The sequence below is a fragment of the Carcharodon carcharias genome, chromosome 5 (genome assembly GCF_017639515.1).
Source record: "Carcharodon carcharias isolate sCarCar2 chromosome 5, sCarCar2.pri, whole genome shotgun sequence".
Classification (NCBI taxonomy): Eukaryota; Metazoa; Chordata; class Chondrichthyes; order Lamniformes; family Lamnidae; genus Carcharodon; species Carcharodon carcharias.
The window spans coordinates 185,781,700-185,796,133 of NC_054471.1; the positions used below are offsets into that span (position 1 = coordinate 185,781,700).

The 14,434-nt window shown below is 41.1% G+C and overlaps 1 protein-coding gene across 1 annotated transcript in view; it reads left to right on the forward strand.

Moving 5' to 3' along the window:
- Positions 1-14,434, forward strand: part of ldah (lipid droplet associated hydrolase) — a 380,424-nt gene that overhangs the window by 147,732 nt on the left and 218,258 nt on the right. Inside the window, exon 3 of the mRNA XM_041188040.1 lies at positions 6,920-7,054. Within this exon, the coding sequence (XP_041043974.1) occupies positions 6,920-7,054 (135 nt within the window). The remainder of the gene's footprint in view (positions 1-6,919; positions 7,055-14,434) is intronic.

A 14,434-nucleotide genomic window follows, 5' to 3' on the forward strand; every position in this document is an offset into this window, starting at 1 on the left:
CATAAGCCAGAGCAATGATAACACTCATAGCATGGATGGACTCCTCCATTGTCCGTGCATGAGTGCGAGTAGCCTCTGAGAATTCTGACTGACATATTTCATGCTGCTGTTCTGGGATCTACTGCTTTGCTGATGACTCCCTAGGCTCACCATCTGCATGAAGCTGAGAATTGCTGGGCCTTTTCCTCAGCCCTTCAATGGGCAGTGGTTGTAGCTGTCATTGCCTCCATTAGCTGCTTATGTGCCTCTGTGCTATGTTGACCAGTTGGTGCCACTCTTTCTAACCGCACACTAAAGCTCATCAATATGCAAGTATCTGCACTGGTAATGGATGCAAATGAAGTGATACTGCCTCTTCAGATGATGGCTCTAGCTCTGAGGTCTCAAGTGCTTCCTGTCAGGAAGATATAATAATTTTCATAATGTTATTTGGAATTTATTGTAATATTCAGGTCTGTATCTACGTATGTGTGTGTGTGTATGGGACTTAATTGAATTGAAGGCAGCTGGTCTGAAGGTTTTGATGTAACAGAAGATAAGCTAGGTTTGAAATGTTGAAAAGGTCAACATGGGGGAAGTTTTAGAATGTGAGGTGTTAATGGAATATTTGCATTTTTAAATAAACCAGATTAGCTTGAATTCAAAAGAGGGGGTGAAATATTACACCTTGCCAGAAGTTAAGAGACAGTGTGTTTATTTTTCCCAAAGATTACTGGTAAAATTAGTACTATGATAGATTTTTATTATTAGAGATGTAAAGTCCAAAGACTTAGTGAAACAATGTGAATTTGCGTTCAAAGGAAAATATATATAAAGGAGAAAAGGCTGTGTGCAAGAGAAGGCATTCTAAGATCTAACAAGTGCGAAAATCCTCCAGCCTCTGTACTCAAACTGCTGCCCACAAGGAACCGAAGCTGAGAAAAACTCACCTTGAATTTGACTGTTCAGGTTATTGTATGTTACTTTGCTTGGGTCTTTAAAAATCTTTTTGTCTTACTGTTGTCTTAATGAAGGTGTAACTGGGAGTTAGATTAATCAGGGAACTGAGAAGTTATTATAGTAATAATATGTAAACCTATGTTTCTGCTTAAAATCATTTTTTTATTAATAAAGGTTTAATTTATTTTTGTAAGAAACCTATGAGACCCAGTGTTCTTATAACTACTGAATTCAAGGCACATATCTTGAAATATATACAAATTGCAAAACAGTTGTGGCAGTTGCTTCAAATTTCCTTTAGGGATTTGAGCAGCACAGCATTTACCATTGGCTGTGCCATAACAGTTCCTCTGCCATCATTGATGCCTCATCTGTTACGCAACCTGTGAGAGAGATGAGGGTGATGTTATGGCGCCGCGCTTTCCACCAACTCCTTCTGCCTTTCCTTCATTTGGAGCTGCCTACGTTCACCACTGGACAAAAGTGCACTGCCATTGATAATGCTCATTATAAAGTTCAATGAGCAGTTACCTGAAGTTACTCACACTCTCTCTGGGCTCCACACTAACCTCATCCTTAGTTTCAGGCTGCCCTGCCTGAAATACCTACTAGCTCCATTGCCTCCTCATCTTTCAGCATCAAATACAGCAGGCAAAGACAGTCTATCTCCAGTTTGCCTCTGTTCCCTGGCAATGTGAGCTTGCTTCCCCTGAAAACATAGATACACACAGTGCCACTGTTCTCTCATACCATTGTTTCACCCAGTACTGCACCACTGGGAGGCCTGTTGCTAGGGACCATTCAGGATTGGCAATTTAGTCACCAACTCTGAATGACTAGGGGCCTCCGTTGTGACGCTGCAATGCATTTTATTGTGAATGTTGGGGACTGGCCTTGCACGATGTCTGGGTCATCAGCCTCTTCTCACATTTTCTTGGTACATTTTGTGACATCCAGGTCTGTGATCCTGGTATTACTCATCTTGCAAGACCCCAGCAGGCCATTGAATCACTTGGGGCACGGCAACCATGTGCATGTTACAAGCCTGGTGCTGTCAACTTCTGCTGTGACCTCCAGCCTTCTTGGTGATGCTTGCTGACCTCTTCTTCCCATCAACTGATACAAGCACCTTCCTCCATGCCCTTGCTCCTAGAGGAGCACTTCCTGAAAGGCACCACTAAATCTTGGAGCAACTCTTTCTCCAACTATAGCCATTCCTCGAAAGCAACCTTTCTTTAGCCTCCCTTCCAGATGCCTCTATATGCAATTCCTTTAAACCAAGTGCTGTGACTCTTAAATATAGCGCCTGTGTTTCAGCTTCTGGGACTTCCTCTCACTGACCACCCATCAGTGGCTGGCTCCCACGCCCGAATGCTGTTAATTTGATGCAGCCAGCAAGATCCTGTATCCTGTCCTGTTGCCCACCCAAACAGCCGCACAACCCGATTTGGAGTCCGACGTTGGGTCTTTCTCTGTCCCAGTGCGATTCTTAACTTGCTTATGCTTGTGGTCCACACTGTCAATCTGTGTAGTCTCATTTCAGGAGTTTGGTGTCAACGTCAAGTATAAAATCATGTGCAGCTCAGTTAGATGTAAAGCTCCCTCCATCCTACCTCAACAAATTTCAACTTCAGTCTTAACACTTGCTACTGTGAGTTTTTTTCTATTTCCTACAACAGCAATCTTGTGCCTGTCAGAGTGAGATTGTCAATTAATTTTGAATTGATGGTGTTATGAACAATGTATAATTTTAAGTTGAATTTCATTATATATTTGTTTGTTAAGAAAGGTAAAAATGGTTTCATTTTATTAGGTTTTGTTTATGAACCTTGGTGCCTGGGAGTTTGGATAGACTTGTGGCTGAAAGATTTCAGGTCTTTTGGGTTTGTTTGTATATATACATTTTTAGTGAGGTCTTACAACCCCTGGAGTTAAAGAGATGCGCTCAAATGGGTTGAAAATTCAGTGATTGTGAAAAAAAAGCAGAAAAGCTTTACTGTTGCCTGGTGACAGTGATCCAGTCTTGCAGACACACAAAAGACAGGAGATGAGAGGGGGTATTCAGTGTGTGAATCAGGGAGAGAAGATAGGAATTTTAAGCTCTCTGAGAAGAAAAACTACAAAGTTAGTGGGAGAGTAATCAACTGAATAATCAGTTATAGGACTCAGTGAAGTAATCAGTTTAGTGGCGGTGCTACTGGAAGACTGAGCTTAAGGAAATCATTTGTTTGCTCTGCAGTCAAAGAAACAGTAAGCAAGGAGAGATAAGGGTTGGGTGAGAAACACCAAGTAAATGCTCAGGAATTCACCAGAAGAAAACCATTTGCCATTGTGCCAGTCACAAGCGAGAAGCCTTTGTGTCAAACTCTTCACTGGTTTATGTGTCTTTAAAGATATTGCTGGGGTAAAGGGATAGTGGGAATTTGAATTGTCTTCTTGTGTTTGTATAGAGATCTTTCTAACCTTTGTGTCCGGTGTAATATAGTTCACTATTTTTATTTTAATAAATATTTTATTCTTTGTATGAAAAGTTCGTCAGCTGGCTCCTGTGAATCTGCTCATTAATTTTCCTCCATGGTTTTTCAAAAATAAGTTAGGATCTAGCAAGCCAAGTTTCACTCTGGGATCTGACTTGTCCAGTATTAACAGCAGTTAGGATCATCACAATGGACCAACTTGACTGAATTATCACCGCTCAAGTCCATGATACCCTTACAGCTGGAACAACAACTTGTATGTATTTACTGCCTTTAGCATACAAAAACATCCCATGGCATTTCACAGTAGTGTAATCAGGCAGAAACTGACACTGAGCCAAAGGAGGAGACATTAGGACAGATGACCAAAAGCTTGGTTAAAGAGGTAGGTTTTAATGAGGAGAGCAAGATGGAGAGGATTAGGAATTAATTCCAAAGCTTAGGGCCTATAATGGCTGAAGACACAGCCGCCAATGTTAAGGTAAAGAAAGTGGAGTTGTGCAAGAAACCGGAATTCGAGGAATACAGAATTGCAGGTCTGGAAGACATTACAGAGCTAGGGAGTGGGGAGACCACAGAGGGATTTAAAGAGAAGGGACTTTTTATCCCATCAGTCTGGGCTGGATTCAAACTCAAATCCCAGAGATGAAATTATTAGTGTGCTGCTATCCGCTGTCTCGTCCTTTTTATTTCATTCTTTAATTTTTATTTGATCTCCTGCTGAGAGGAAAACCTAAACATGGTCTCTCCCTAATTGTATCTCTCTTTCTGAGTTTCGCTTTTTCTTTCTTCTATTGTTCATCCTCCACTCTTGGTCTTGCCATATGATTTATACATTTTTATTGTAATTTCTGTTAGTTGTCGCTGCTGGTTTTGATATAATTGCAGTTTGCTTGCCTGTTGTATATGTTTCTTATACTGTATGCATGCGCCTGGCCCTTGACTGTTTTATGGCATTCGCACATTTAACATTTTTAAAGCTAGTGTTAAATCTGAAAGGAAGGAAATAGAATATTCGCGCTTGGGAGAGACCTGAGGTAAATGTTCACCTGTTATCAAATACTGATTCTTCAATTTGGTAATGTTATGGACAAGAGGGGGGTTAATTTAAACAGCACTAATTTCTCCTGTCACCACCTGTCCGTAAACAAAAAGGTGTTTTGATTTATTTCCCTCTTGATAAACGATGGCATCTTCCCCAACCACTTGGTTTTGGTGCGATCCAATTTTTTTGTTAATAACTCCACAGAAATCTCGACTTAGGATGAACTCAAAAGGTTAGTTTAGTTGGTTCTACACTCGGGGTAAAGAAAGGGATAGAGAAAAGAAAGATTTACAGTGCAGAGACCACAGAGAAAAGAAATATTGTTTCTCATAGGTTCCGAGTCCAGAATCAAAGTCCAATGAGATATTCCTTCACGGAGGTCGGCAGGCTGAAAATCAGTGCTATAAATTCACTTTTCCAGTGCTGTTGACTTCACATGATGAGATAGGCACGCAGAGATAAATCAGTCTTGTAGAAGATGGTACAGAATTTTAGCAGAAGCAGGGTAGATGGGGCCAAGTGTCCAAGAGCCAGAGCTGCTTTGGTGTGGCCTGTTAGTCAGATTTTAAACAGCAGACTGAGCTTTTCAGTTCAGTAAGGCAATATTACTGGTTCCACAAGCCAGAGGCCCCGTCACATGACTCCTACCTCGCCACATTACCTTTGACAAGGGATGTACATGCCTCATCTGGGTCTCCAAGATTGTTAAATGTCTCAACCATTAAGAATTGAAAGGAAGGTAGCGGGGGTCCTTTTTCTTAGCAGATGAGCAGACTCCTTGGTCAGCCTAAGTTATGAAATGAGATGGCCTTTGTATAGCTCTCTTTGAATTTGTCCTGTGCAGCCCACAGGGGGTCGTTAGTGGATCCCCAGAGATAACCATGTGCGGGTTTTCCCGATACTGCTAAGTAGCTTCTTTTGTTCAGGGGTCACAGACCAACATATATTCAGCCATTTTTAAAGGTCTTTGCCCGGTTTTTAAAAATTTAGAAATAGTCACAAGGTTATTTGTATATATTTTATGAAAATATACAGTGAGGTCTTCATCTCCTCACAGCAATATTAATTCAACGTTGGAAATTTGGAACAACAGAAGCTGCAACCTTGTCTTAAACTTATCAGGCACCTAAGTTTTTCCAGCAATTTTTTTGTTTGTTTTAATTTTAAATTTACAGCATCCAGAGTATTTTGCTCCTCTATATTTGTTAATTGGATTTGAACATTTTACTTCCTAATGTTGCTCCACTATTAATTATGATCATCACAACCATAAAGCACCCATTGATGAACATTTTCTAGAATTCCTTTTGTATTTTTGTGTCAAGTTGTAGTTACTTATGTTTTTCTTTTGTCATTTTGGGCTGTTTATCCATTACTAATGTGGAGAATTAAGATGTCTCTCAGAACCTATGTTCTAGCTCTGGTAAATAAAACATTATCTCATGCCTGAGACTGAACGAATGTGAGCTCAATCTACTACGTTGAGTAAAATAAATGACCTTCCCCATATTCATTAAATGTGCAAGAACTGATCCTATCCCCTACTTTTTCTTCAGAATAAATAATGGGGCAGGTTTCTGAGCAACAGTGTCTAAGGATGGGCCATGAGTAAGGGTGCTGCTTTGTTTGGAAAAACTACAAAAATACTTGATATTTTAAGTTGTGACGATGTATGACAATTATGTATTATTCTCAATACATTTTAATGCTGCATTTTTCATCATCTCCTATACTTTCCTGGAAGTATTGATTCAAGATCTGTTGACAGCACACCTAGCACTTCATCCAAGTGGCAATTATTCATATGCGAGTTTAGTTATTGAAGGAAGGCAGGTGCATGACCTAGCTCATTTTGTAATTTTTTTTTTCTCATTGAGGTGAATTGCTCTTTCTAGGGGTGTGGTTGAGAAGCTTCTGGAACTTCCTGCTGAGAGTGCATGACCTTCAGGGATGGATTTCTAAATGTGCATATTGTGCAATCTGCTCCTCAGTTATCTTTAGGTGCAAATGTTTTCTTTTATAGAAATAGCAAATAACATGCAATATATAATTACAAAAATTTTGTGTTCAATATTTCTTTTTTTAATAGAATTCTACTATGTTACAAATGTTGGATATACTTGAAGTGCTGTTAAACTAATGATGAATTATGCAGTGCATTTATTAAGGTTTTTGAGTCTGAAATTATATCTATTCCATAATTGTTTATTTTAGACTTCTGTCTTCAGTTGTACTGGATAATATTCAAGATAAATATGCGGACATTTATCTCGAAATCAGAAACCATGTATTTTGCTCATTTTTTTCCAGGAAATTTAACCTCCTACAGGTTAAATAATCATCAATTTCTTCCTCTACTGCATGTTTTTTTTAATTCCAAAACTGAATATGTGGCCTATTTTCTTCCACTTTAAAATGTTTTCCTAAAAGATCCATTGTCTTTTGTGTATTTTCACAGGGAACCCGGGGATAGTGTGTTACTACAAGCCCTTCATGCAGATCTTATACAAGATTCTCAACCAGAAGTATCCCATCTGGGCCATAAGCCACGCAGGCCACTGTGTCCCCCCAGAAGACAAAGAGATGATGGAAGGTACTGTATACAGTCTAAAGTCTGTAAAATAATATTGTCTTCTTTCTAGTTCCAGGTGGTTATATATAACTGTGTGGCAGCTGAATCCTCTATGGATTACTTTTTATTGAAAGTGTCACCTTCTGAGTCATAGAGGCCGACAGCGCAGAAAAAGGCCCTTCGGCCCATCGAGTCTGCGCCGGTCAAACAAGTACCTAATTATTCTAATCACATTTTCTAGCAGTAGGCCCATAGCCTTGAATGCCATGGCATCGCAAGTGCACATCCAAATACTTCTGTATTCTACTTTATTTATTAAATTATAATATATGGGAATTATATGTATGATACACTTATCTAGTGTAGGAATTTACTTTGAGCCCTCAAAATATTTTGTAGATCGTTTAATTGGATAAATGAAACCTAAACTGTTCATTGAGACAACCCAATCTGCATGTAGATGAGAAGCCTGTAGAACTTCCTGCTGAGGCTGAAGTGTGCATGTATTGGCTTCAAACTGAAGTTGAGGCAAGGTGTTTTGTGGTGGATTATGTGGATTTAATTATTTGATTTTATTTTAGTCTTCACATCCTTTGCAGAGCTCCATATGTTTGTTATTTCCTGCTTACAGCGAACATGAAGTAGCACTTAGTCTGTACACAGTGGAGTGGATTGAAGAGAATGTTTTCTCTGCAGCGGCACACCTCTCAGTACTTTTGCTGGGAACTCAACACAATACTAACAAAGGAATACAAAAGTTTAAATCCTCGTGTTCCAAGTGAAACATCTCCACTTTTTTAAAAAAAAGCAATTTACTAAGGCAGACTGAAAAGGAGCTTTACTAAATTGGGAGAAGCAATACTTCTTACACCTTGACTAATTCTGTAATGCTTCAAACCCCAATGAAGGGTTGCTCTACTGTTAAGCAGATTGTTACTACTGACACTTAAACCTTTGACTTTTAGAGGTGTTGGCCAAGATCTTGAATACACCTTGTTGCCATATTTTTGTTTGGATTGTGCACTATAATCTAAGAGATTGAACTGCAGTTATGATGTATGAGAAGTATCTCCACATGGTTTTCATCCAGAAGCAATACATTTTCATTTCAGGTTGTCTCCACACACTACTGTGCATACTCCTATCCTACAGTGTAATGTGCTTAGGGCACTTTTATAGCATTTTTTGTGAAGAAAAGACCTTGCCTAAACCTCTTCTGGATTAAAATAATTATGCACAGATGTATAAGGCACATGCAGGGCAGTCATTGCTAAACTGGTTGGATGCAGTGCTGCAGTTCATTGTAAGGAGAGAAGGAATGGGCTCAGTTAATATATGAAACACATGTTCAGCAATAAAGATGGCAAATGCAAACAGTGAACCATTTATTACCTTCTTCATGTGGCACATTACTCAAGTGAAAGGAAAAAGTGGTAGCTGAGGAACAAATGGCCCAGGATGATTTAAATGGGGTCAACTTGGGAAGGTTGAGAGGATGATCTCCAAGATGAGCCTTAACCCCATTAGTAGGACAAACACATAGATGCAGTGTAATCAAAGTCAGTGAATAACATATGATGGTGCTATCTTAGTCATTCCCAGATTTACTAGTTGTCATGAGTGCTGATTCAACTTGCTTCTATTATTCACTTAAAGATGGAGGGATTGTGCCTAAGTTTTGAAACTGCAATTTGAAGAAGTCAATAACAGAGTCAATAACAGAAGATATTTTGGGCCTGGGCCAAGAGCACTTTTGTGCCTGAATTGGGGCATGATCCTGGGGCAGCACACACTGCAACCACTGAATGAGGGCAATGCCATCATCATGGCAAATTGACCCACCGGCCTCAGATGCAGATGTCATTCACGGCCTCAGGGTAGCTCATTGGCCCCAAGGGATCAATACCATTGGGCTCCATGCAGGCTCAAACAACTGCCCAAAGCCCCATGTGAGTTGAGGGGGTAGGAGGGAGGCAACTGGGAGGGCAAAGCCAGCAGCAGCTTGCTGTACTAATGTAGAGCTAAGAGGTCCACATCTGTGTATCTTGGCTCTACAATAAGGAAAGTAAAGGTGATCAACTTACTTTTTAGGTGGGTCTGTAAGAACCACGGTTTTGCTGTTAATGTTGCAATCCAGTTACAAAAAAGCGCATGCTCTAGTTGTAAGTGAGAGCAGCTGTTATTAATTTGGGAAAGGTTAGGGCATTACTCTTAAGTATATATAAGAAGCGGTTTCCACCGATGTGTTGTGTTGCGGTGTGGTGTGGGTTGGGAGTAAAAGGGAGTCTGTGCCTTTGTCTCTGGATTATGTGAATAAACCCAAGTTAAGAAAAAACTAGCTCCAGATCCCTCCTTTACTCAGTGAGTGAGCAGCGAACCTGAACATGGTAGCAGAGGATGAATGTTGAACTCGGGTAGTTGAAAGCTGAATAAGGAATTTTGTCTCTATCTTCTGACAAAAGTACTGTTCCCCACAACCTCTGCTGCAAAACGGCTGAGGCTCGATGCAACTTCTCAAGCTTTGATTATCCATCAGTTTTACCGGGGTCGAAAACGTATGAGCAGCAGAAAAATAAGGTGGAAATGTGGATTTGTGTTACCTCATTATCCAGGAGGAAGCAAGGTAGGCTAAGTGAAAAGTAAGATTAGAGGTAAAGTATTTTCTGAGCTGGATGTGGGTGTCTTGAATACTGAAGAGGGATTGACTCTTCTATTACAAGTTATGGATAGGATATACAAGAAAGATGAACTGTTGGAAGCCTACAAAATGTGGTCAACTTTTGATAAATTTAAGAAGGTAATCAGTCCATGGAGGAGTATATTATGGACTTATAAGAGACATAAGAAATTGACAAAGTTTGACCTAGAGATCCCTGAGCCTGTACTTGCATTCAGATTACTGGATGGTGCACAGATTTTGCTTATAGATAGATTTCTGTTACTGATGGGAGTTCAATTTCATGGAAAAGACTCTCTTTTAGGCCAAATAGCTGCTGTCCAAAAGACAATTTTGGGAAAGAAGTCATTTCCAGCTACTTTCAGATCAAATACAGGCAACCCTGCAGTGATGCAAAGAATGGAAGACTCCATGATTACTGAATTTCAAGATCGCCTGAATACTAAATGCAGGCATCAGTACAAGACAGAGGTGCTGATAGGCAGTTTGAAGAGCATAACACTTTAAGACAATTTGAGAATCAATACAAAAAATGAATCTGAGGTGGTGAATATAGCTGCTTGAACCCTAGAAATGCGTGGGGAATGATTAACTTGTTTTTGTTGTGATTCCAAATATCCTTATGCAATTAATTGCCCAAAATTCAAAAATCGAGGCTTTGAGCTAATGAATGAAACAGACAAATCTGATACTGAGAATGATGATGACTAGCCTGAAGGAATCGTATTGGTTACAGGAAGCTTGAGTCTGGTGATGAGCGTTTTGGTTGCTGATTCTTTCAACTGTGTGGTTGGATTGCAGTTACACCGCTAAGGTGTGTGGGGTGAACTGGCTCAATTTTGCTACTTGGAATCTCTCGACAAGGAAGATAGGCTAAAGAGTATGAAAGCTCCACCTGCTTTAGGTTTGGGTACGACCATAAGCTAAAGTTTTTCAAAAGAATGGTCATCCCTGCAAGGTAGCTGGAATAAGTCTCTTCATTAGTTCTGATGTGGTCTCCAGTGAGATACCTTTATTGTTGAGCAAGTCCTCAATGAAAAAGTGCAGATGAAACTGGATATGGAAAATGACAAGGCACTTGCGTTAAGGAAAGCCGTGGATTTACATTTCACTCGATCAGGGTATTACTGCATACCATTGAGGAAACCAGATATTTCTTATTGAGAAGTTCAGTATTGTTGACTTCAGGTGATAAGAGTTTGGTTGACAGAAAAATAATTATTCGGAAATTACATCGACAATTCACACATCATTTATCACAGAAATTAAAAGCTCTGCTGCAGGATGCTGGAGTGGCTGACAGGGAATATGAAACTCTTATCGAGCAAGTTGCATCTCAATGTGACCTTTGTGTAAAATTCCAGAGAACACAAAGGGTAGGATCTTCCTCTCGGCGAAAGGGGTTAGGGCCCGCTCGCCGATGTGTAAGATGACACGGGGTGACGTCAGGTGGAACTCCCGACGTCACCCTGTGTCATTTCCATTTTCAGGTCAGTGGGGGCGCAGCTGAGTCACATGCGTGCCCGCCAACCTATCAACGGCCTATTAAGGCCATTGAGAAAGTAATTAAGGTCGTTAACGGACCTGCCTGGTGGGCTTCGGAAAAAGCATGGAACCTCATCCATGGGCGGAATGAGGGTATTTAAATCTTTTAGAAAGGTTTCAATAAAACGTATGGACAAGTCCCAACTCATGTGACAATATCACATGAGGGGACACGGCAGGGAAAATTTTTAAACATGTTTAATGAAAGTTTTAAATTGGAGCTGATTTCCCTGAGGCAGCACTTAGCTTCAGGGAGATCTGTGTGCTCTTTCTCATGCACTCCCGGCTGAGGGAATCTGCACCCCCCCCCACCCCCCGCAAACCCCCAGCCCACATAGGGAGCACATAGCGCTTCCTGGTGGACTTCATGCTGGGTGGGTGTTAATTCGCCGAATCACATAAAATGGCAGTGCGCTCCCAATTGGGGGTGCCAATCGGAGGCGCGCCCACCTGCGCCCGCTCCCACACTTCTCCCCCGATGGGGGGAAAATTTTTCCCCAACACATCCTGTTGTAAGTCTTCCACTTGTCAGAGAATTTAGGCTATGAACATAAAGGTATGGGACAAGGATCAAGATTTTTTTAATGTTACACCATTGTGGATATGGCAATTAGATTCAGCCTACCTATGGTGATAAATGTCAAGGGCAAACAGGCCTCCGTAGACAAGGGCTGGGATTTTCTGCACCCGCCCACCACCGGGATCTTCCGGTCCCACCACAAGTCAATGGACTTCTGGCTGGAGCGCCGCCTCGCCCACGGCGGGTCCCATCCGCAACGGGGCCAGAAAATCCCGGCCTAGGTCGTGGACAAATGGGTTGGCACTGGACTAGAAACGACAACCAGATCTTTGATGGGTAATGGAGAATTCGCAAATGATGAATTTTGGGACTTACAAGAATTTGAATATTATAGTCATGCGGCTGAGAGCCTGTTCTGCAATGTTTTATGTGAGAGTAATCACGCAGTAATCAACGAGATGTTGCGTAAGATACTGGCTGACCCCACCAGCTTACAAACAGCAATGGCATGGGCGCTACATGCTAAAACCTCTTCGCAAATGGTTGGGGGGGGGGGCGGATGTGGGTCTAGCCTGTACTAATCGGTATATGGAAGGAATCCCAAGTTGCCTTCAATGCTGTCTGATGCTCCCCCTGCCCTAGAAGGAACTATAATTAGTTCTATTTTCTCTACCCGCTCAAGCGCATTACATGTAGTCGGGAAAGCTTTTATCAAGGCTGAAGTTTTGGAAAGAATTCAGACAGCGTTGTGACATTGCATAAACCCATCTGAGGTAGACTTTATTTCCAGTAATCTGCTTTATTTCCAGAGAGAGTGGCATAGAGAATGGAAAGGCCTAGGGAAAGTTGTAGGACATGAGGGGAAAACACTGATTATCCCAACAGAGGAATCAAATAATAAAAGCCTAATCTTCACAGGTCATCAGAGTGAATTATAAATTTTCGAATACTGACAATGTGATAAGAGGATATACAAAGCACCATCTGCATCACATACTCATCTATTTTGTGGGGTAGTGCCAGAGGGTCAGGATATGATAGATCAGGAGTTAGATGCCAGTAGAGAAGCTGATCACGATGAACAAGAAAAGGCTGTTTTGTCTAGAGGCCAACTGCCCAAAGTGGGTTCCTGGGTGTCGTACGGTCCAGAAGGATTGTATGACTGTAGGGATGTAACAACAGTGGGATAGGCAGGAAAATTTAATGGAAAATATAAGAATTTGTTGAATGTCCAGGATGATGGACAAGCAGCAAAGGCCATAGACTGGAAGAATGGAGTACAAGAATGGAAAATAAGGAAGTGTAGCTTGAATTACAATAATGAGTCGAGCGATGAATCCCGGTTGTGGAAATGTTCACAAATGGTAGAAAAGGCCTCAGGGTATACCCGGAAAGACTTCAACAGGTGAGTAGAGGTCACGGCCTGACTAGATGATACAGCAGAATGGAGAATGCAGAACCATCCCTACAAGATGGTAGAAGCAGACGTCCCCATGATATTGTTGTAGCTGCCAACAAGTTAGGGGATAAAGCCATACGGGAGGTTAACAGAAAGAGTTAGACAGCTGGAGAGAGTTTGGCGTGTATTCAGTGGTCCCAGATAGGGGTCAGCTAGTATCATTACATAGATGGATCTGCACAGAAAAGGTCCTACTGGATGGAATTATAAGGCCAAGGATAGGTTAGTTGCCCAGGATTTTGAAGAATGCGTAGGAGAAAAAGAGGTCAGGGTGAACTCATTCTCAGCTAGAAAGACAATTTTAATAAGTTTTTTGGCCCTTTAAGCAAAGTTTTCTTGGGAATGCCAGTTAATAGACATAAAATCTGAAGGGGGATCATCTCCAAATGGAAGTGTTTCTCCAACCTCCCAAGGAGGCACCAGATGTAGAAGGAAGACTATGGAGGTTAAATAAATGTGTCAATGGTCTGAACGATGCTTCCAGAGTATGGTACTTTTCAGTTAGACCAGTTTTGTTAAAATTGGGTTGCTCCAACCGAAGGCAGATCCTGCCACGTTTTATCAGTACCATGGTTGGAAGCTGTCGGGCATCTTTATGATGCATGTTGATGACATCCTATGGGGTGGTATTAGTGAGTTCCAAAACCATGTTATTGACAGGATTAGAACCAAATTTAAGGTTGGGAGTCAGACTTCTGGGGCCTTTAAATATATTGGGTTGGAAAGAAAGACAGTCTGAGCCTAATGTTACTTTACATCAACAATGCTTAGGAAGTGTCAACCCTATCACAGTCAATTGTGCCAGAGCCTCACCAAAAGATGCAGATGTTTCCAAAGCTGAGACAGAGCAGCTGTGAAGTCTAATTAGGCATTTAAATTGGCTAGACACACAGCCAAGGCCGGGTACAAGTTTTGATGTCTTAGAACTGAGTACTGTACTGAAACATCCAAAGGTCGAGGACATTGTGGGCGAGCAAAACATTAAAAAAATTTAAGGATGGAGAAATACGATCTGAAACTTCCATCTTTGGTTAACCCTAAGAATGTAAAATTGATTGTTTTTAGTGATGCCTCTCATGCAAACCTTTGGGTTTTCAGGCACAGCTGGTTTCATAATATTTCATATGGGAGAAAGTGGGAAAGGTTTGGAGGCCAAGGAAATAATGAGAATAGTAAAATGTATCCTGGCTGCAGAGACTC